The sequence below is a fragment of the Bombus huntii genome, chromosome 11 (assembly GCF_024542735.1).
Source record: "Bombus huntii isolate Logan2020A chromosome 11, iyBomHunt1.1, whole genome shotgun sequence".
Classification (NCBI taxonomy): Eukaryota; Metazoa; Arthropoda; class Insecta; order Hymenoptera; family Apidae; genus Bombus; species Bombus huntii.
In genome coordinates this window covers 8,530,038-8,553,552 of record NC_066248.1, presented here as the reverse complement: position 1 = coordinate 8,553,552, position 23,515 = coordinate 8,530,038, and the positions used below count along the sequence as shown (strand labels likewise).

Here is a 23,515-nt window from a genome sequence, read left to right as displayed (position 1 = left end):
GGGAAATATTAATTTATCTTTATACGAAGAATATCTCGTGCATTGATGAGATACCAGACATAATCACAATATTCCAATTTTAATAGATGCTTCAAAATCGTACATATTGGAATAACTGAAAAAAGAAAATGACAAAAGAATGAACAAATTATGAAAATATAATTTTTGTAGAAAAAGAATATTAATTTAACTATACATGAGGAATATTTCACACGTCGATATCCAGAATTAATTAATCTGTTAAATATTTAAACTAAATAAGTGATCATCACACGCAAACACACAATTCTTCAAATTTTCAATATTTTATCTTCAATAAAATATACACGATTAACGTGTGTATCCTAAAATAAAAAAGAAGCGAAGATGTTACGTAATTGGATTGGAAATTTGTAAATATTCTGCTTGGAAAATTTCTTATCCGGAGTATTAGCCAGATTCTAGTTCGCGTGTTAGAGGGATCCGATTGTCTGGCACGATCTCAAATGGAGTTGAAAATCCTCGATGAGATTACAGGCGTCTTGGTCCCCAAGGATAACATCGATCCCTTCCTGCTTAGCCACTCCTCTCCCGTAATCTGGCACAGTATATCGGCATGTAACACGTAGCACTTGAGGGAATAAACAGTGCGGCCCTATCGGTATGGCCCCTTGGTGTATTTCGTGTATACCAATGCTAAACCGAGGCCAAGGACCTTGACCTAGACCATTGCGGTTCATTACTTCAATTTGTCTTCACCCTCCAAGGGAATACGCTTGCTCCTCCCCCGCTGTGTTCCACAGATTGCGTTTCACCAAACCAAAGAAAGAACCAAAGCAAAGCAAAAGTCGTTGCTTTCAAGAACCAAAGCAAATACTCGCGGTCTTTTCTTTCGAACGAACTGAAGCCTACAATTTGTAATTTTTGTTAAGAGCAAAAATAACATCTTGTATTTTTGTTTTAAGGAAGTTTTGCAAGATAGCGAAATATAATCAAGTAGAAAATTTTATAGTAAAGGTTCGAAGTTTTCTAATAATAAAAAATTATGATTGATTAGAATATACATTTTTCAGATTATCTTACTCTTCAGAAGGGATAACGGGATTGGAAATTTCATTAAAGCAGGAGTTATTAAATTTTCAGAGTTCCCCGTTGATAAAAGATTCGACTAATTGGAACATAAATCTTGCAAATTCTCCAAGGAGAGTGATAGAATACAAAATATCGTAGAGCTTCTATTAAAGTTTTTACGGTAAATATTATAAAGTTTAATACAAATTTTCCAAATTATATCACATTTTCCAGCAATATTTCTAACTAAAATTGAAAATAGGGAAGATTGGAAATCTTTTGTCCAATTCCAAAAGTACGACAAAATTTCCACGGTACACTACCTTTCAAGATAGATTCTACTTACATAAAAAAAGAAATAGATTTTCTTAATGGGATATGATAGGTCCACTTATAATGAAATGGTGTATCTCCTAAGTCAGATGTTATTGATGTTAGAGAAATTATAACAACTCAGAGCAATTAGACTTAAAACGGTTAAACTTTCGTCCTCATAGAAATTCTTGCAGAGAATAAAAGTTCTTGAAACGTATGTATTAGTCTGGAAACTAATTAAACTATTAGTGAAAACCTTATCTTCGTACAAATTCTTACAGAAAATCTGTAATATCAAAGAACCTGTAATTTCATTTAAGAAAAGCAACAAAGTTCTAAAAAATGAGAAAACCTCCTCGACTCTCGCATCAAGCAGCAACTTGCACCGGTATAAACCAGTCTTTCAATCTCGAGGAGCTTCCTCGACGAGCGTCATCCGGACTGTCACTTTCAACGAGGCTGAGAGGAAGAGGAAAGTCGATCGAGGAGTAGGTTGAAACGTCGGAAGGAATGCGGTTCTCCGCGATCGTTTCGAGCTTGTGCATCCTCTCTCTGGATTCTCTTTGGCCTGGTACTGCGAGGTTACTGGGCAAACCAGTCTGTCCAAGCGCGAACCGACTCTGTTTTCTGCTGACGAACACGCGTGAAGATTATCCGTGTGCAAAAATGCGCGTGTTAAACCCGCGATGTCTGTGCCGTGAACGAGGTACCAGTCGATCCGCGACTCGTCCGGTTTGACTACCATCCAAGGCTGTCCCGTTCAATCCTCAGTTCAATTTTCTCCCTTCTGGCAGAAGAACGCGTTTCCAGAACAAGTAACGAGCAAACGGCGAAAATTTACCGCTCCGTTACTATCAGCCATCGTCAGAGACATGCTAGAAATTAATCCTTTACTTATCGTCTTTTATTCTTGTAATTTCGTTATCGAAGGTGTAAGAAGTTGATTACAAAAATGTTTACTTCTCCATATTTAGTTTTCAGAATTGTTCGCTCTAGGCTTTAATTTATTTTCAAATGATTTCGTTCTTATTTCAAGCCATCAAATCTCCCAGACTTCGCTCGTATCATGAATTTAGGCTCGCAATGTATACGCTTTCCTATACTGGTTAATCCTTTCTTTAAAAAAGGCTTCCACGTTCATTCTCTGCAACGTATAACGATCTTCATCCTCCGAGCAACATCTAAAAATCTCCTCACAAAACCCTTCCCAACGAACATCTTCTTCCTCACTCGTACCCAATGTTGTCCACGCTGAAAATCTAAAATTCTTTATCCATTCTATCAAGGTGCAAATTCCACTCGTCTTCTTACATATGGACAAAAGGCAGGGATACAAGCACGTGTACACGATCTCTTTGATGATTTTTTTCTCCGTAGAATCTCGAAGAGTGAAAAACAGCGCACCCGCGGAAGGAATCACGGAAGATAGAGACAGGTATCGGCACTTTGCTCCACGCCGTTGGCACCCTGGGTGCGTCGATGTGCCAGGCTTGTTCCTCTCCGCCCGTCATTCTCCGCCTCCAACCCCGCTGCCACCTCTTGCTCCTCTCTTGATACTGCTCGCTTTTCCTTCCCCTCTCTCTGCTTCTCTCTGCCACTGCCTCTGGGACGTTCCCTTTTCTCTACCCCTCATGGCGTGGTCGCTGTCTCTCTCGCTAGGTCGGTGGTTCCTGTTCCTGCGGGTATTGATTCGCGTTGGCGGGCGGTCACCGCCCCCATAGTCGCTGTCTGCCGGTAGTCTACCCTTGCCCCGGCGTTATGCTGTTATTTCGGCAGCCGATTTCCTCGCAGCCCTTGTCACGAGGCAAAAAACCGCGAAAACGCGATAGCCAGCCAGTGCTCGCGCCGGATCGACACGCTACCTCGGTAAGAGCACCGTTCTTCGCATCGCGATACCTCTTCCTTCGTATCCTGCTTTTTTCTCCCCTATCCTCCAACGGTACAATCTTTAAATCTTCTGTTGGATAGAATTGCCATTTCGGTTTCATTTTATCGTTCCTTCTTTTTAGAAGTGAGACAGGAATTTCTGGAGCGTATTTTCTTGGGGATTTTTAGGTGAAGATCCTTTGGTCTTGAAACGAGAAACGAAAGAATTAGAAAATTAGAATGAAAAGTTATTCAAGTGTCTAAGAAAGGACATTGATTTTAAGACACAGGTCAATCAACTCTAAAAAAAATGAATTTTCTACGAATTTTCTTCTCCCTGTGTTAGTATATTTTCATGCATTCGTTCGCATATTTTTCCTTATCCTTATTTTTTCGTACTTTGCTCACCACCAGTTCCAAAGCGGGATAATGTATAAATCTAAAAGTACACAGAATGCAAAAATATATGAAACATCCAAACTGTAGTATTTGTCATGATATTTACTAGGTGAAACACATTTTTGTCTGGACTGTATTTTTTAAATTACATTCATAGAAATTTCCGTAACTATATGTACTCCAGTAATCGCTATCCATTCAAAATCCCATTCCACCTTTACCATTCGCATCTCCAGTTTCTCCACGAGCTAAGGACTGATAGAATAGCTCGTGATCGTCTTAGATAGCTTGATCGTCTTAGGAAGCTTGATCGAGGTTGGAATAATTGCGGCAAAACGCCGTGTTGCAGTCGGTGACAGTCGACAAAGCAGCATAGCGACTGAACGAACGTACCAGAGGGCGAGCAGAAAGGGCAGCACGACGCGAATAAAGGGCTCGTGTTCTCGTGGAAACACGTGTTTCGTGCCGCGTTCCGGCGCGCTTGGCACACTCGCGTTATAAACGACGGGCCGCAGCGTTAATCGCGCGTTTCACCCCGTGTTAAACGAGGCTATCTGAGCGCGTAAACGCGGTCAGTTCTGCGATACGGTAATTGGCAATATCGTCGCCGATAAAGGAATCAACGTTACAGCCGGCCACCCGGCCCGACGCACAATTATGCAGTAAACCGAAACCGCGAAACGCGGCACGCTCGTTGTCCGAATGCACGAATTGCGTCCGACCGCGAAGCACGTGCGGTTTTCGCTCTGTCGCGATCCACGCACACGCCGTTGCGTACAATTCAGTTTGCTTTCTGCTTCTGTCACACGATTACGATCATTTTCTACGAATTGTCATACGAGTATACAGAAGAGCGTAGAAAAATGAGTAAGATAGATGTGGCAACTTCTTTTATGTGTACGATCGTGAATCGATTCTAATTGTTTTTAGATCGAGGAATATTGCTTACTTGCATCGACTGCATTTACAGTTTGCTACATCGGAATGTTTAGAGAGCTTTGCGTTATTCGTGGATAACTTTTAAATTGAGAGTATTGGAAATAGCGTGAAAAAGACGAACAGTTGCAATTGTGTTTTCTTGATCGGAATTAAGCATTGAAACGCTTACAGAAGTATCAAAAATTGATTACGAGATTAGTGAGAAATTAGGGATATTTTAAACAACATGTTTGGAGAAAGTGTCGTCGAACTAGTGGAATTGCGGATTGAGATTAACGTCTAAGGATTATTTTATAGAAGAGTCTTTAAACATTATAAATATGTAAATGTCTCAAGTTTAGTCAATGTGTCGCGAACTGTTCAAAGTTTTAAGACACGGAGTAAAGATCGCGCGAAGTAACAACAACTGTTGGTGAACACTTGTGTCGCGGAGAATGTTTGAAGAATATATTTGAATCTCTAACGGTTCGAGGAAAAAATAGTTGCGCTACTTATGGAGCAGAAGGTTGCCAGCAAGGTATACAACTCAAAGAATGTGTGCATTTGAATTCTTGATAAGTTCTAGGAAACGTAATGGTGTTACTGAGAATCGGTTCTACGAGCATCTAAAAGGTGATTAGCCTCGTATCGATGGAAATTTTAAACAGAAAGTCGAAAATCCTGGAACCAGAAAGTTAGGATATTAAGAAACCAGAAAATTAGAAAATCGCAGATCGAACATTGAAAAATCCGGAATCCGAGAATCCGATAATTTCAATTATTGGAAAATTCGAAAATTCGGCAATTAAAATTTCCGGAAGAAAAATTCGCTGCAGTCGTTTCATTCTTGAAACAAACTAGTTCCTATAATTTTCGATATCTATATTTCAATCCCATGGCTATATCCTTTATCCATACCCAATTCACAAACCACCATGAATTTCTCGACGCACGTCGATCTCAATTTCACCGCCGGACGCAGTGGTCGAGCCGCGGACGAAGAATAAGCTCGCTCGCATTTCTTAGAGAAAAAGCACGGAAGGTGTAAGCCCACGGCTTTGTTTCGAGATTTTTTCTCCTTCTCCTTTTCTCTCTACGCGAGATCGTTTGAGGCGCATTGTTTTCGCCGAAAGCGAGCCAGTCGTGAATAAAACCGTCGGCTAAGATGTAGATAGCGCGGGATACCCGTTTCTGCTGTCCCCTTTCCTGTTTGCCAATTCTTTCTCGTAGGCTCGATTTAAACACGCCGGATTGTGCGCGTATAAATCCCGTGTCCCCCTTGCTCCTCAGGGGTGAGACGAAAAAAGGAACGAAGACGAAAATTCCGTCGAAAAGCTATCGACAAAAGCGTCGAAAATTTTATGGGCCCGATACAGCATCTGTCGACGAGACTATCCTCGAAAGGAACGTTTTAACGAATGAGCATATAAATCTTGCGGGTCGAAAAACCCGAAAAAAAAAGAAGTACGGATGGAGTGCTTGAGAAAGTATCTTCGAACTGATAATTTCAATATCGAGACTTATATTCTTTTTCCACTCGATGAAGAATTGTATTATTCGTGCGAGAATTATATTAATCGTTGTAAATTGTTCGTGCGTTTAGCAGTCTACGCCTTGAAATGTTTTAATATGAGAATCTTAAAATGAACAGATATGGAAAAAATATTCTTAAAGTAGATTTAGATGTTCTTCGTTATTATTCATGTTATTCCGATATCGAAATATTGTTCGAATATTCTTTGAGAGAAAATATTCTTAAAAGTTGTACAAACGCGAGTCAATCGACAATTCCTCCACCGCGAACTTTATATTACAGTTAACCTTCTTGTGTAATATAAAACATTTTCCTAAATCCATCGGACCATTCAACGTCAACGTAAGATCAGCTGAAAGCAACGAACTAATACACCATCGTGTCTCAGGAATAAATTCAGATCGATTTCGTCGTACGATTGCAAAGCAACGGCGAGATAGAAATTTACAACGAGCCACTCCTCAACCCTTTTCCTTTCTGCTTGTCGCCGTCGGAAAAACGATGGAAGCATCGGAGGCCGCGGTTACCGCTCTCCCGTAATCGTCGCCCAACATATAAACAACGCGATAAAAGCTGTTTTACTGCGCAAACGATTCCGTTTTTATCGGGTTTCATGGCATGTGCCGCTCGCCGATCGCTGGGTTAGAAGCGACACAAAAAAAAAAGAAGACAACAAGAGAGAGAGAAGAAGAAAAGGGAAAAAAAGAAGAAAGAAAAAGAAAATCATATTAAAGCGATACGCAAAAAACAGAAAAAAGATCGTTTAGCACCGTTATCTGTCGTACCACCAGAGGAAAGGGCTGCAGAAACGAGCTCCAATGGGGACATCGCGTTGATAAATGAATTTTCGTTGCGATCATCCGCGCGCGCACGCAACGGATCGCTTAATGAAATAAGCGTATCGATGCGGGACTGATTGCTGTGGCTAATTCGTCGATAAATTTGCAGCCCCCTCTTGTTTGAGTCCGATGAACGACTGCCAGGGCTTCGAAGATGAAACGGGGAATGGAAAGGGCCGTAGAACGTTGGCAGAGAGAAAAACGGACAGAGAACGGTGAAATTAATTTCTGGCTCGATTTTCAAAGCGGTTTAAATTCGCCCCTGCCGTCACGCGTTTCGGCCGGCCTACGCGTAATCGAATATCGGTCGATCCTCTCGCCAATGTTCCCCTCGTGATCATTCGCGGATGGAACAGGTGTGTACATGGGGTAATTATTCGTTGCGTGTACTGGGGCGGGTCTGCTAGTTGGGGAAGATGAAGAATTTTTTTGAACAGCATGGGGTTGATGGGGTGATGCATGGGGTGGATAAAGCGAGGCGGAAGTATTTTGTCGAGGAAGGAACTGAAAATTCCTTGGATTCTTTTTCGTAAAATTGACGGAGAATTATGGGGTGGAAGAGAAGAAACGATTGACCCTGTTACGGTCCCTAAATGTTTCAGCTTTCAATCTCATTTTAATAACAATCTAGAAAACAACTTTGCATGTTTTCAGAAAATTGTTAGTATACAATTGAAACAAGACAGCATATATGTCAATAGCTTGTAGGTAATTCGATACGAATTCTTGTAAGGTTACGTGTATTATAAGAATAGGGTTGAGGGTTTAATTATGCCAGCCGTAAAATCGGATAAACGTAACGATGTAATAATATGTTTAACCTTTTACGTGACAGACATAGGTCCGATGCGGATCGCTCACGCTATATTCTTGTCCCAAAAAGGATGGGAGTGGCGAATGAGTTAGAAAAAGAACACGTGTGTATCGCAAACATTGTAACGTTGGATTATGTATTGCTTGCTTTAAAACATATCGTTATAGTATAAATCAATTCTTAAATATTTTTTACTTTTACCGGTATATAAGTGATTATTACGATATTTACTTCTCATTATTTCTTTTTTGTTTTTCTCTTCTTCTTTGGAATTAACTACATTTCACAATCTTTGTGAGCAGTTTCTAAATTTAATATTTATATTTATATTTATATTGAAATTATAAATTTCATTATATTGATCACAACGCACAAAGAATTAAAAACAGGAAGTTGTAGTAAAATCGAGCTACTCGTAACAAAAATGATCACTTTACCAAGCCCATTCCACGACCACTTAGAAACTACTTGCGACTTTTAAGATTAGAAATGTTCTCGTATGAATTTTCTAGAACCTTTTCTACCGTAGGCAATCAGAAATCTAATAAATTATTCGAAAATACCGAAGCTTGTCGTTGTTACAAAGTATATTTTCATCATTCACCGTGAAGACGTTGTGAAGGAAACAACAAGTAGGAAAATGTAGCCTACGGTTTGAAAGGCTGAAAGGTTTCGTTTGGTTGATTCGTGAAGTGGTTGGTAGCCGGGGAGGAGAGAAGGATGCGTGTAAAACACGATCCTCGACGTTCTGACGTGAATAAAGGAGGCGTTGTTGCTGGTCGCGAGCGCGCACACGCCTCTAAAGTGGAAGCTATAATGGGGGTTTAAATTATGTGGTGTCTTAGAGGTGCGCTGAACGAGCTCGTTGTACACGTGTCGTATTGTTGAAGTGAACAGCTTTATCGCTTCGAGGGCTAGCCTCTCTTGCTGAGATTGCATTAAATTTTACCAAATTCTATTCTGTAGAATTTCATTAAAAATTAGAAGAATAGTATAATCAAGATTTTGTTATCCTTTCAAGGGAATTATCGTTTTGTCAAATTTACTTTCTTTCTTTCGTTTTATGAAGTAATTAAATAAGTTTTAAGATACGATAACGTAATTATAAAAAATAATTACGAAAAATCCAATACAATATTTTTCACACCTGATCCCGGAGAATAATTGTAAAAAATGATTTCGATCGTTACACGTGTTTTTCTCTTCCAGAAAAATCCTCTTTTAAACAACCTACCTTAAAGAATAACCCGAAAAATCTTCGAGTGAAGCTCACCAAAATATTCCAAGCGCGTAGACCTGAAAAAAAGTCAGTTAGAAATTTAAAGAACAAGCAAAACACAAAGCCGTAAAGTTGGAAACAACGGAACGAACAACGTCCAAACTCGATAATCCGAAAGATCCATTTCACTCAAAAGTCACGTACACGAACGAATAACCTGTTCATCTCGAAAAACGCGGCAATGGCTCGACTACCCTACATCTTCCCGTTGCATCCTCGTTGGGACCGGATACTCCATCACGCGAGAAGCGGCGAAGCGTTCCGTGAATCATCGAGAGAAGCCCAGGAACCAGTCACCGGCGCTCGAGCACGTCGGATGGAAAAACGAAGGAAAGGAAGAAAGGAGCCGGAACGGAAGGGTTCGAGGTCATTGAACAGCTCGCTTGGCGAAGTTCCTCGCTGGCTGGGCTTCAAGTCGGAGAAGGAGCCACGCCGTGAGAAAGAGGAAGACCGACAAGGAGGGAGGAGCGTGGCTCCTGAGGGTTATGTTTGGGTGCTGTCGCGGCACATCCCGTTTTATCACGCCTCGGGTTTACGTTGCCCTAGGTCACGATGTCAAGAGAACGGAAGGATTTTCCCCCTGAGAGCTCAACGCCACGGTCGAGACTCGCTCTCACACAGAACTAGACAGAGAAAGAGAGACCAGATAGAAGGAGAAAGATAACGATAGGAATGGGAGAGAGTGGTAGAAGAGGAAAGGAGGAAAACACGAAGGAGAAGCCAGGGGAAGGTGGCTCGCTGAGGGATCGCTGACTCGGTTGGCGAGACGCCCGACTCTTCGATGCTATCAACCTCGACCACAAACACCGATTCACGGCCACTTTGGGGGTTCCCCGGAGTTTCTCGGCCCACCAACACCTTTCACGCTCTCCTGGACCACTCCACGCGACCCACTTTTTCAACCATCCACCCCGACGACTATGGATTTCCTGGCATCACGCGGACCTAGGATATTCTACGTGCTTCCCCGGCTTTCTACGATCCTTTCTCCGGTTCGTTTTCACGGGCAGCATTGGGTCGGAGGGAAAGTGATGTCGGTTTTTGATACTGCTGACACAACTAGCTTCAAATGGCTCGTACGTCGTATACGTTTATGATAATGCTGTTTTACGAGGACGGTGTTCTGTACGTGTAAGATGTTAGTAAAATGTCAGTCATAACTTCGCCTCGAAAAGTATACGTGATATAACGATAGCGTTTCTTGTTTCCTGATAATTTCAAATTTAAGAAAGATCGTTAGGATTTACAGATTACAACGAATTTGTACAATGTACACGCACATGTATACGTGTAATAAGCTGTTCAAGAGGATTGAGGAAGTTAGTAAATGGGTGAATAGTTGCGGTATTTAAACAAAAATTACCGTGCTCTTATATTGTTTCAATAAAGGGGATGGAATTTTGGAAATTTGGAAGTAATGTACGGGCGATTATAGGATTGATAGATCAAAATTGGAAGAATTGGTGATTTCGGAACAAGCAGGATGATTTTTTTTTTTTTTTTTTTTAGACGGCTATTAATTATCGTTTCATCGACGGCACTGAATAAACCACGTACAACTTGTTGCTTCGTCGAAAATGGATTTTATCAGGGTTTCAATTAACAACAATTATTTGATTCAGCGTCGAACTATCATCTCTTCATCACGAGCTCTAAAATCATTTAAAAATGACGAAGAGTAGAGAAATTACAAATATTACTTCTTACAACGACATATTAAAATATCTTAACGATTACATCTTTCATCTTTATAAATCTTTGTCTACTATATCTCTGGACGTAACTGATTCTTTCCACTTTTAGATATTTTATATTAAAATATACTCTTTCTCTATCAATAAAACAACCAACAAAAACGTACACACGTGTCGCGTTCTTTTTCCCGCGATCTTCAAATGGTAAATAGAACGTTTTAATTACGTGGTTGCAATAGATTCGTTTGAAAATCTTGACACGATTCGATCTGACAATCGATATCACGAGAAACGTGCTCAATTTCCACGGCCGAATATCCCGAGGAAATTTCACTTCCTTGGTCATAGGCAATGGGATTACCGTCGTAACTCAGTTAATTGAACTGTGCCGCGTAACGAGGGTAATAACCCGCAAAACGGTTCGTAGCGGGCGTTCAACGCCAGATAAACACGAAATGCACACGAGGCGACACTGTGGCACGCGATACAACTTTTATTTCAATCGTCCATTTGATTTTCACCCGTGTTCCGGAATTTCCATCGAATTTTTAAGTGTCGACCGCGAGACACAATTATCCGGGACATTTTTCTGGCCGTCTAGATAATTTTACCTCTCACGGCCCTTCGATAATACCGATGGAACTTTCCACGAGAACGTCGACAAATGTCGGATAATTTACTAGGCATTTCAAAATCGTAACAGACTTAAATCTAATGGAAATAGAAATACAGATAATAGACTATAAAATGTTTTTTAATATTTACATTTATAATTTGTAATTATTAGACTGTGAGCCTCTATGATATCTTTATGAGTATCTGTTATTAAACAAGTAGGTAGAATTTAGAGATTTGGATGATTATACAGAAAAGAGCGCGCCTTACCGATTTCGATGACCTTGAAATAAATTGTCCAGAACAATATTCTAAATAATTTTTTCCCATATGTGTAACCGCCGCATGATCTTCGTTTTCGATATATTCGTAAAAAGCTTCGATCAAATTTAGTTTCCGTTACAGTTGATTCTGTCATATAGATGATAGTATCTTTATGCAGTACAACCTAAACTTAAATCATCGACGTTAATCTACTGTAATATAAATAAAGAAAGACAAATGAATGGGTTATAGGTTGAGTTAGGGTTAGATGTTAAATTAATATCCGACCGCCGTGCCACGAGATTGTTAGTAACGCAAGCATGACTTAAGTTTCATTTCGTACGATTTTATAAGAGTGTCGTAAATTCGATTGTTACTATTTATTATTTATACATAGTATAATAAGAAACATAAATTAACAACACCTTGTGTATAACTGAAAAAACTAAGACTGCGCGTGGTATCATTATCAGGTTACGTGTAGGGGACATGTATACATGTATCTGCTGAGTCTAATTATTAGTACGTACGTGACGAGTAGATAAACAGGACACAGTGCAACATTTCATGCATCGATAAATTCATTGAAAATTATTTCACGCCAGTATTTCCATTTGCATCAACCGGTCGGATATTACTTTAGCCTAATTCACTTTTCTTCTTTATTTATGCAATATTTAAAAATGCTAATCTCTCTCGTCAATCGAATTAAGTTGAAGTTGGACTATTTAAAAATTCGCCTGACTATTCCAGAATGAAGTGCAATCGTAAGGTAAATTGTACTAAAGTTTCTCTCGGGAACTAAGGCCGAGTAGCGGTAACATGTGTAGGAAAAAAGTTGTTCAAAATGTTGATCTTGATAACATATTTCAAGGTCATTGAAATCAGTGAAATGTACCTATACATTTTTGCGTATTGAAATTTTCCACAAGCGTATAAAGGTTCGTGGTCTGGTAATTGAAATAAATAAAAATTCTAAATCCGTTAAATTGTAAATTATAAATAAATAGTTTAGAATGTAGAATTATTAACGTTTGGGATCTGAAAAATTGGAATATAAGGAGAATTTAGAATTCATGAACATATTAATTGAACTTTTCAATTAAAAAGGATGAAAACACCGGTAACTAAAAATTCCTTCTGGATTATTCCCCAAGTTTTCTTTCTCAAATATTCGACAGAAATTTAGATCCTTGAATTCGAAATTGGATAATTTTGTAGGAAATTATTCCCGTAATTACAGTGGAAGGAAGTTACGGTAAAACTTTCTTTTGAAGTGTCTACTTTCGGATACTCTTAAAATCCTTTAATATCCTTTAAAATATGCACATAAATTTATACCTTTTTTCCATTTTAATTAGCGAAACCCTTTGTACACCTACGCGTACACCCAAATACGATACAATCGCATTAATTAAAATCTCAAAATTCCTGCGAAACAATCAATACCTTCCAACATAATACACCTACTAGTGTATATACGTTTGTCAACATTTCCTTTCTCCTTCTCGGACGTACACCCACGCCTCCAGCTACGCATAAGTATAATATTCTGAAACAGCCTATACATAGCGACAAAGAACGGAAAAGAGAAATTCTCCAGCTGTGCGAGTGGTCACGTTGAATATTTCATTCGCTCGGTGATAACCGGCCAGGAAATGTTGAACAAGAAAAACCGAATGAGTACGACAGAAGAAGGACAAAAAAAAAGCAGATGAAATAGTAAAAGGAAAAAGAAAGGAGAATAAAAGAATCGTGGACTGGGAAAGAAATTCCCGAACTCCGCGAGGAGACATCTTTTATTTAAACGAGCGTGTTCGGGGCCGGCGGGGCGTACTTTGAAAAAATCGATCGACGAGAAACGAGAGACGCTTGGGTACGCGGGAGAAAGTGAAATAGAATGACAAAGCTCGTCGGTGGTGTACGGACGAGCAAGCTGATCGTTCGTGCTCGTTGCTTTCGTTTTGTACGAAGTTTTATAGTCCGGTTGCGAGTTTGCCAGTTGTTGCCCTCCTCACCGTTCCTCCTTTTTAGCTCTTTCTCCATCTTTTTTCCACAATCTATTTGCGGTACTGTCCATCTTCCTCTATCATTCCTTCGTCGTCCTCCGTTCTTCTTTCTCGAGTTTCTCGTTCCCATCCAATGAGCTTTTCCCGTCCTCGTCCATCCGTTTCTTCGCGGGGAGGCCATCTCGCTCGCGAACCACACGCAGATACATGCGGATCGAAGCTGAAGGCCCTCTTTCCCTCTCCTAACAAGCAGAAAACGGTAGTGATGGCCGCAACACGGAACTCGAGCAAGGTTGAGGACTGAGTAAATTTTCAGCCGAGTCCGAAGGAATTCGAAACAACTTCTCTTCTCTTCGTTTCCCTTTCTAATTATTATATGTATATTTTCTTATAGTAATATATTATCTATATGTGCATAAACATTCTATTTATATCAAAAACATTTTCATGTATATTATAAATATCAACGTATCGAGCAATTAAATTGTTCGAGGTATGTTAAGTATAAAGAAAGATTTGAGAAAATGATGTAAGGCCGAGAAGCTGTCCTAAGCCGATAAGTGAGATCTATATATAATAAATGATAAATAATTAATAAAAGATTTAAAACTTTGGTCAAGATTGCAGGAAGGAATTTTTAATTCTTCATAAAGAAACAGGACATTTCATCCTTAAATTTCTTCTGAATTCCTACTTCTATTAGAAGAAATTTCAGATGTTTGACTTAACCGAATGGTTACATAAGGTAGCAAAAGTGTTGAGAAGTGTTTCAGATTTTTTTTAAATTTTTTGGAAGCTTGGTATAATAAAAGAATTAGATTTTGGTATAAGCAAGCTAGTTCGTCCATGGAGATCGAAATTCGATGTATTTTTTATTTGGAATTAATATAGGTAGATTGAAACAAAATGTTTATTATTTGAAATTCTAAATGCTGTCGCAACAAAGAATCTTTGGAATTTTGTGAATTTAAATGAGACGAGTCAAGGAGAGATTTGATTAATTGAAGAATTGAATATTAATATAACATTGAAAAATGGAAAATCAATTTTAGAAGGGAATGAAGTATAGAATGATGTTACTATATTTCGACATCGTTGTACATCATGCTACAGAGATCGGAGATGTCGCAACATTTTAAGACTTTCTACCATTCTGAGAGCGGTTATATGATAATAATTGTGTTTTCCTTACTTCATAAGTTTTCAAACGATTCAAGGCTACAGAGACAGTAGCATAAAGTGTCTGTTGGAAATTTCGGAAGACAAAATCAAATAGCGTTGTATGTCCTACATTTCTTCTCTGTTATCTTTATAGTCATGCACTCATACGGTTGCAAAGTATAATTTTACTCCTTCATATATTCTATATATCCTACGTCTATAACAGGGTAACCTAAATTCCCTATCAGACTTCAAAATGGTACTCTTCCCAACAATTCTTCCCGTTTTATCCTACAGCTTCAAAACCTTCTTCGATAACATGATAGGCTTCTTAAGCTTCTAGTAGAAATTTCAAAAGACAAAACTAACATCTTGAAAGATAAATTAGACAATTCATTTCTCTTGCTATACGCACGTGTTTAGCTTATGTTTAATTCAGGTATAGTTCCAAAAGATACGGTGACGTAACAGTTACGTACATGTAAATATTCCATTTTCCTCTCTCTCTATCTTAAAACGCTATTACACACTAGCTTCTTCCATTTAATGAATCTTTCCCATTTAATATCATCTGTCTCGCGTAATTAATGAACACAATTAAAAATGAAAAGATAATTGCTCTCTCTAGTCTCGATAGTTTATATACAACGATCCAGTTGAAAAGTGCAATTACTATGTTTAGTATGTGCCAATAGCACAAATCAGATCAGAATGAAACTCTGTCCCGCAACTCGTCCGATCTTACAACACATCATAATTTCAAGACCTTCACTGAAAATACCCTCTCGATGCTGCAAACTTCTTCAAGCCATCGCTGGTCGGGACTCGAACGAAAATAAACGAAAGTATGTACATCGCGCAGGTATAGTTCTTCATACGTGGCGATTCCATTGTATTGTCTCGCGGATCCACTACACGAAAGTTCCATATGTCTCAAGGAAGAAGACCATCGTCGACCGATTATCATCGCCGCCAAGTCCTGGCATTTTCTCGGCCCGGTTTCGCAACATCGACCAATTCCCCGTGAGATTCTCCGCGTTCCACGATGGTTCATTCGTTTCCACGTTGATCTCTGTTTCACCCCCGCGTCTGCATCGAACAGTCACGGAAACACGTCGAAACTACGTAAAAGGGGTTGCATTCGTCAAATCGAGTCACGCGACTCTCTCTTTGTTCACGAGATTGATAGCTTTACGAGGCAGCGGGAGGTCGAGAAGCAAGTTTTGACCATGAGAACGCGCGAAGGCATGCAGGAAATAATGGTAGACCACGGCGCGGCGGTGCCCGCGGACCACGCGAACCCACCTCCCGGGATGATTAATGGCTTTATTACCGCGCTGCTTCGAGCTCTTTATTTAATTGGGTCGCGAACGTGTGCGTATATACCGTCGTAGCTGAAGGAGTTCGTAGAATCGTTGTAGAAGCGTGTGCTCATTATGCTGCTCGTTGGACGCTGGAAGAAGTTGAGAACCTCTGCGCTGTGCATAGTTAAGGAACCATTGCTGACGAATGGCTATTCCCCCACTCTGTACACGACAGTGGCTATCAGTTCGTTCGAGCTTCGAATCGTCGAACGTTTCCGAGTGTAGTCTCGTTCAAATTAGTCATTGCTTTAATTTAACATGGAATCACCTTTTTTTGGTGCGAACTTGTTGCTCCGATTTGAAATATTCTATAGTTCGCATGCTTGCCTTCATTAGTTAAGTTATTTGACTTCTGGTTGATGGTATTCGAACAACTCGAAAACACTCGATCAGTGTGAAATTGTTGCTTAGTCGACTTGAAATATTTCTCCGAGCTTCTATGCTCATCCTTGTTATTCGAGCCCATTGTATACAAATAACTTGATACTAGTTTATTAAAGATTCGTTTGGATTAATCAAGTTACTTGATTCACGCTGATTGTATTCACTTAACATGGTTTCAAGTTTATGTTCACACATAGATACATTGGTCAAATAACTTCACTTATAAATTGTCTAAATCCAAGACAATCTATCTCCGAGTGAATGTCTAAAATGGCGAGTATTTAAAGTAGACTTCGCTTGAGGAACCAGTATCGAGGCTAGAAATAACATTACATTACCCATATACCAACTGTCGATTCTTCCGCATTAAGAAATGGTCCAAAGAACCTCGATCAAAGTTTGAAAGGATATTTCAAGACAAAAATCACATTAACTCTGAACTTTCTACTCTTTGTTGAGTAGAACAAGTACAGCTACTTTTTCATGCTACTTTTTTTTTTTTAGTTGAAAAATTTACAACGTACGAAAAAACTTGATGTGTATTAGAAAACCATTAAGAGCTCCGATTCAAGGTGAAACTAAAGTTAGGTCCCATGTTGATGTTACAGTCACCCGGAGTGATGCCATTCTACGGTGATACTGGCGCCGGTTTTCGGCCAGCAGCCGGCTTTGGGAATACTGTTTGGCACCAGGGAGTCGCTCCCGTGGGAGCAGTTGCGGTTGAAACGTCAGCAGCACCATGGCCACCTCAGCAGTTCATTCAACAAATTCCTGCTCCGAATCAGCTCGAAGAGCTGAGGTATCATACCCAATACACCGCCGCAGCGCCATACCATCCACAACCAGGTAATTGAAGAGGGAATCGATTTTGAAGAATTTACGAATTTGTCCGATACGTGTCTCTTCTTTTTTTTTTATTTTATCTTCTCAAGTTTTATCGAGTAGAAAATATTTATTCTCGTTAGAAATTTCACAATCCTTTTCTTGACTTATCGATCGTGAGATATTTATATTCTTCGACTATTATAAAATAACGTCATAGCATATGCTATAAAATATTTACTGCCTTGATGCTAATTTTAAAATTTCAATAGATATAAAGCAACATTAATTTTGATAAAAAAAAAAAAGCTAGAATGAGTCTTTCAGCCACTAATATGCAATTTCATTGATCAGTTTGTTACAAGGAAATGGTACAAACAACGTTAGATTTTAAGATTAAAAAAAAGATTTTAAGATATTAAAAAAGATAATGTTGTAACATCATCGTCTTTCTCTATTTTTCGATTTATAACGTTGATGAGTATAGTTTCTGAACAGTTCAAATATGATAAAATTCGTATTCACAGTTTCGATCACTTGAATTCGACGATTCAGAATTCCTCGCGAATGAGAACGATCGTGGAATGCAAAGTGTGCAACTATGCAGGTCTTTGTCCCGCCGATATGCCGTCAGTTTCCGTGGAATCGGCACGTGAATTTTCTGATTACAGTCGCATATCAGCAGCAGACTTTCATTACTACGGATCAGTCGGCATTTCAACGTGCCGGGGCGACAGGACAATACACAATCACGGGACAACCCTCACCCTTGCCACCAGTCGCCCCACAAACTGTACCATCGACAGCTCAGAGGCCACTAAACGGTCAATTCATGGATCCCGCTGCTACTGCAACCCAATCAGTTGGTTATGAAAGGCAGGATTACGTCAATGGTTACCAACAACAGGTACAATTAGAAATGAATCGCTTTTAATTAAAAGTCAGCTCATTCGAATATCTTCTCGAACACGAACGAAGATAAAATATTGAATTTTAGAAAAATCTAAGAGTCACGAAAGATAGAAAAAAGAAAGTTTTTCTTATGTTCATAAAGATAATCTAATTAGAAATTAATTAATTGTTAAATCCTCTGGATCATTTTCAATTATGGTGTTCGGTCCTTAAAAAATTAATTGAATTTTGAAGTTTTTCTGTAATTTTCTCTCATATTTTTGAGATGGTAATATGAAAGTTCGAGGACCGCTGCATCATTACATATATCTAAAAATATCAAAGCATAAAATATTTTTTAATGTACCTAAAATTAAAGTTAATCTGTCACGAAGCATACTCGTGAATAGCAATAATATACAGTCAATTCCCGAACGTTTTTGAGTTATAGATGGAATGATGCGTTTTTCCAGGACGTGACGATGGCACCGCCGCCTTCAACCACTCCGACGAGTCGTAGCAGTTCCGTACACATGGACAACCAACAACAACAACAGGCCTCTCAGCAACCGCCGTCGCAACCGCAACAACAGCCAACGGATACGCAGGTGAAGGGATTCGCGACGATCGCGGCCAGCAACGTGTCGGGAAACGAGATGCCTGGGTATCCACTTCAACCGGGCCCACAGAGTTTACACAACTCTAACGGATATCCAGGCTACGTGGAAATGGGTCAACAAGTACAGAACCAATGGCAGCCGCAGCAGGTATCTCAGCAACCACAACATCAGCAACAGCACATGCAACGGCAACATTCGATACCTGACGGTGGCCAACGGCATTTATGGTCCGATACCAGTACCGGTACGAAAATGAGCAACGTGAGCAACAACATGAACTGGTCGGATGGGACGTTACAGCAACAGCATCAGCAACACCAGAAACCTCCTCAACAACAGCAACCGGGTATGCAGAGCAATAGTATGAAAGGACAAGAGACACAGCAAAGTATGCAGATGCAAGGACAACAAGAATTACCCCGACCAGCGAGCCATATGAGTTGGGAGAACGGTAGCGTGAAGGAGACGCCACAAACTCCGCAGTCGTGGACAGATAATACGGACAACAGTCAGCAGCAACAAACTCAGGGAAATTGGTCGCGGCAGAGTCCGAAGCTGAGGGACGCTTCGCAGAATCCGAGATTGACACCGTCTAGTCAACAACAGCAGCCTCAGCACCAAGGCTGGCTGCAGCACTCGCCGAAGTTGTCAGACCATCAGCAGAATCCGTCTCATCAGAACGCCCGGATGACGCCCTCCAACCAACACAACTGGCAGCAGAGCAGTCCAGAGATGCAACAGAACTCGAATCAACAGAATCCAAGGCTGACGCCATCTAACCAACAGATGCCGCAACCTGGGACGCAGCAACAGCAACAACAACAGCAGCAGCAGTGGTCGCAACAGACGAAACTGGAGAAGAGTCCTAGACTTACTCCGTCTAATCAGATGTCCTGGCCAGACACGCCAACTAGTCAACCGAATTGGTCGCCTAACAGTATAAAGAGCGACAGTAGTCAACAACCTCAACAACAATGGCCAGATTCGCAGCCTAGTCCGAGGAGAACACCTGGCCATCAACCGGGAACGTGGCAGCCTCAGCCACCCACACAAGAGAATAAAATGGAGAACCAAATGTCTTGGTCACCGAACTCGGTGGCCGAGAACCAACCTACCTGGGGCCAACAAACGACCAAACAAGACATGCAGAATTCCGGGGAAAGAGTACTTTGGCAGCAGCAGGACACCGGAAAACCGAATGGGTTCGTCGATACGCAAGATACTCAGGAGAGTAATGTATTTGCTCAATCAAATCGCGTGAATTTGAACAGTCGACTGAAATCGATGATTCTAAATAAACAACAACAGCAACAGCAGCAACAACAACTACAGCATCAACAGCTTCAACAGCAGCAATCGCAGCAACAGTCTCAGCATCAAATGAGCCATCAGGAGCAACAACATCACAATATGCATCATCAAATGCAATCTCAACATGTGAACAGTAACAACGGAGCTAACGGCGAATACCATACAGAAGACAGGATACGAGACACGCATGACAATACGGAGAAATTGCAAGAGAAGCAGGCGGACCAGTATTTAAGTCAGTCGAATATCATCTCGATGGCGCAATCCAACGAATCCTTGACCGGTAATTTTTTATTGCATAGCCACCACCCTCGGGTCGATAGTTTGCCCGATGGTGGTGGCTTATGGGAATGGTCAGGAGGAAGTAATAACACATTAAACAACGGTACCGTTCTGCCGGAAAACGGAATGATGGTCATCGACAGCTTCATGAAGTTTGGTTCAGAGGATAAGTCCGTGCTGGACAAACCATACGAAAAACAACAACAACAGCAACAGCAATCACACTATCACCAACAATCACAACAACAACACGAGCAACGACAGCTATGGAAGGATGAAAGTAAGAGCCATGACAATCAAAACATCGAGGATAAATCGTTTCAGAGGAGACTATGCATAGAGCAGCCAACCAACGATAAGACTTTCGAATCTTGCGAAAACAGCAACGCAGACAGCGAGAAGAACGATGGGACCGAGAACGATGTTGGTTTTTCAGAAACTCCATTAGTCGCATTAGTGAACAAGAACGACACATCAAATTATCCAGAAAGCAGCGAAAAGATAGCGTCGACGGAGCCAACCAACAGCTCTAACTGCGATTCCTCTCAGAATATCAAGCAGGAGAACATCGTCGAGTACGGTTGCTCTAGCTCCGATTGCGTTCCATCGCCGACGGTCTCGTCAAAGAGCGATGGCTGCGCGTCGAAGGAAATCAAGAGTGAACCGGACCAAAGGACGCAGGAAGGTAACAACTACAAATTTCGTGGCGATGGCGGACCCGCTAAAGTGTCTCCGGGTGTCGGTTCGTGGTGTTGTCGACGAGGCGGCACCGAACAACCGACACCCGAACATTTGCGGGAGGGTTGTTGCCAGGGTTTGCAAACGAGGGACGAGATACTGGCCGACTCAGCGGACAAGTCCGACGTAAAGAACGAAGGCACTCAAAGTCCACGTACCGGTAGCGTGCCTTCAACGACTAAGTTGCAAGATCACTTGGACAAACTGAAGAACAATGTCAGGAGCGAAGTGCCGGACTGCAACTGCTTCCCAGCTGACAAATGTGAGTTGCTATTGCGTATTCAGCACGACACTAACATTGAGAGAACACACTAACCACGTTCACACGAAAATATAGATAAATAAATAATCAAAAAATGAACAAAATTTTCTTAAAGAAAAAAATATATATATAACTATACTACTACTACTACTGCTACTACTACTACTCTATGTACTACCACTACTAATATTACTGGCCAACAAAAAATAAACCGAGCCTTGATTCAGTGACCCAAAGAAGAATGCACGTACCTAACTTACCCCCCTTTCCCAGGGGGCATACCTACTACATACGTGGCATAAATGTTTCCGCTTCTGTTGCTTCCTTTCCGTTGAAACGTCCAGTTTCGTAAGTAAAATGAGGTTCAACCACAAGGTCCGCCAGAGCCCGGCTCGTACTACACTCATCTCGGGGCGGCTGCAAGCCTGCCTGACCTACGGAACGATCTTGAAAGAAGAACCGGCCTTAAGGGAAACGCCATTAGATTCGAAAAGGTCATCTACACCGGAAAAGAAGGGAAAACCACTCAGGGATGTCCGATGGCTAAATGGGTAAGCATATTACTGTATTCTATATATTCCCCATACTTGTACCGAATGTTTACGCATTTATAAAAAATTTAAATAATTTAAATTTTTTGTAATAATTCGAAATAAGCAAATTTTGTATAATATATTGAATAATATTTTGAAATTAATAAAACAGATATTTACATCTCCATTTGTCTAATAACATTCATAAAAATATGAATTTGCATAGAGATTCGCAGTCCACTAATATTTTAGATCGAAGTCAAAGCGAATCCACTCGTCTCTTTTTAAATTGAATTTTATCCAACCTATTCCAGTCGATAGCTTTGAATCGCCCACTAAGATTACTCTGTACTGCTTTGGTGATGGGATTGTAATATCAGTGATTCGCTAGATACTTCGACGATCTGGTCTGGAGGAGAAGATCCTGACCATAGTGAAACACCGACAAGGGCACAAGTGCCCAACAGCTTGGATCGTCGTGGCCATGGTTGCTTGGGAAGGCGTACCCACTCACGAAGCCGATCGAATCTATTCCCTGTTAAGTCATAAGCTGAATCGATTCGGTCTTCCTACTACTAGACGATGTGGAACGAACGAACCGAGAACCTGTGCTTGCCAAGGTCTCGATCCTGATACTTGCGGTGCAAGCTTTTCCTTTGGATGTTCCTGGTCAATGTATTATAATGGTTGCAAATACGCCAGAAGTAAAACCGTCCGTAAATTTCGATTGTCAGTACGATCAGAGGTGAGGAATATATCATAACAATCTAAATTATAATTAATTGTTAATAATTTAAATTATCATATTTTTGTCATAACAATGTTCGTTATCTGTGTTGAATTTAACAAGGATACCATCGAAAGTCTTAACTATTTGCTATAAATGTCTATTTACCATGTAGATTTCATTATTAATGTAGAAATGTTGTATCAAAAATTCTAAGTTCAAGACCTACCTAATTATAATATACTAAGGGTTAATCGTCATTCTTGTCTTCCTTATTGTATACAAATATAACGTTTCGTTCTTTTTTATCTTTATTATAGGAGCAAGAAGTCGAAGAAAGAATGCACGTCCTAGCAACACTTTTATCGCCTCTGTATCTCAGCCTTGCACCGGAAGCATTCAACAATCAGACACAATTCGAACGGGAAGCGAGCGAGTGCCGTTTGGGATTTAAACCTGGCCGACCCTTTTCCGGTGTTACGGCCTGTATCGACTTCTGCGCGCATTCTCATCGTGATCTTCACAACATGAACAACGGATGTACAGTGGTAAGTGACTTAAAGAGACACTTAATTTTTTCCAATACTTAATAATTCTGAAAAGGTAAAGATTTAGATGAAATAACTATGCTGTAATTTTTCATCTTAAAGGTGGTCACTATGACAAAACACCGATCTCTATCGAAACCTGAAGAGGAACAGTTGCACGTACTTCCCCTTTACATCATGGATACTACGGATGAGAATGGGTCGAAAGAGGGACAGGATGAGAAGGTTCGCGCTGGAGCTGTAGAAGTTTTGACAAAGTAAATAATTTTGTTATTT

General features: G+C 40.4%; 1 protein-coding gene across 11 annotated transcripts in view; it reads left to right on the top strand.

The window, feature by feature from the left end:
• The window catches only part of LOC126871324 (DNA N6-methyl adenine demethylase-like), a 146,128-nt gene that overhangs the window by 113,977 nt on the left and 8,636 nt on the right, over nucleotides 1-23,515 (top strand). For all 11 annotated transcript variants that reach the window (XM_050629978.1, XM_050629975.1, XM_050629980.1 and 8 more), the window contains 7 exons: nucleotides 17,114-17,351; nucleotides 17,999-18,234; nucleotides 18,692-21,431; nucleotides 21,807-21,982; nucleotides 22,356-22,709; nucleotides 23,012-23,239; nucleotides 23,342-23,496. In XM_050629978.1, coding sequence (XP_050485935.1) covers nucleotides 17,114-17,351; nucleotides 17,999-18,234; nucleotides 18,692-21,431; nucleotides 21,807-21,982; nucleotides 22,356-22,709; nucleotides 23,012-23,239; nucleotides 23,342-23,496 — 4,127 coding nt within the window. The remainder of the gene's footprint in view (nucleotides 1-17,113; nucleotides 17,352-17,998; nucleotides 18,235-18,691; nucleotides 21,432-21,806; nucleotides 21,983-22,355; nucleotides 22,710-23,011; nucleotides 23,240-23,341; nucleotides 23,497-23,515) is intronic.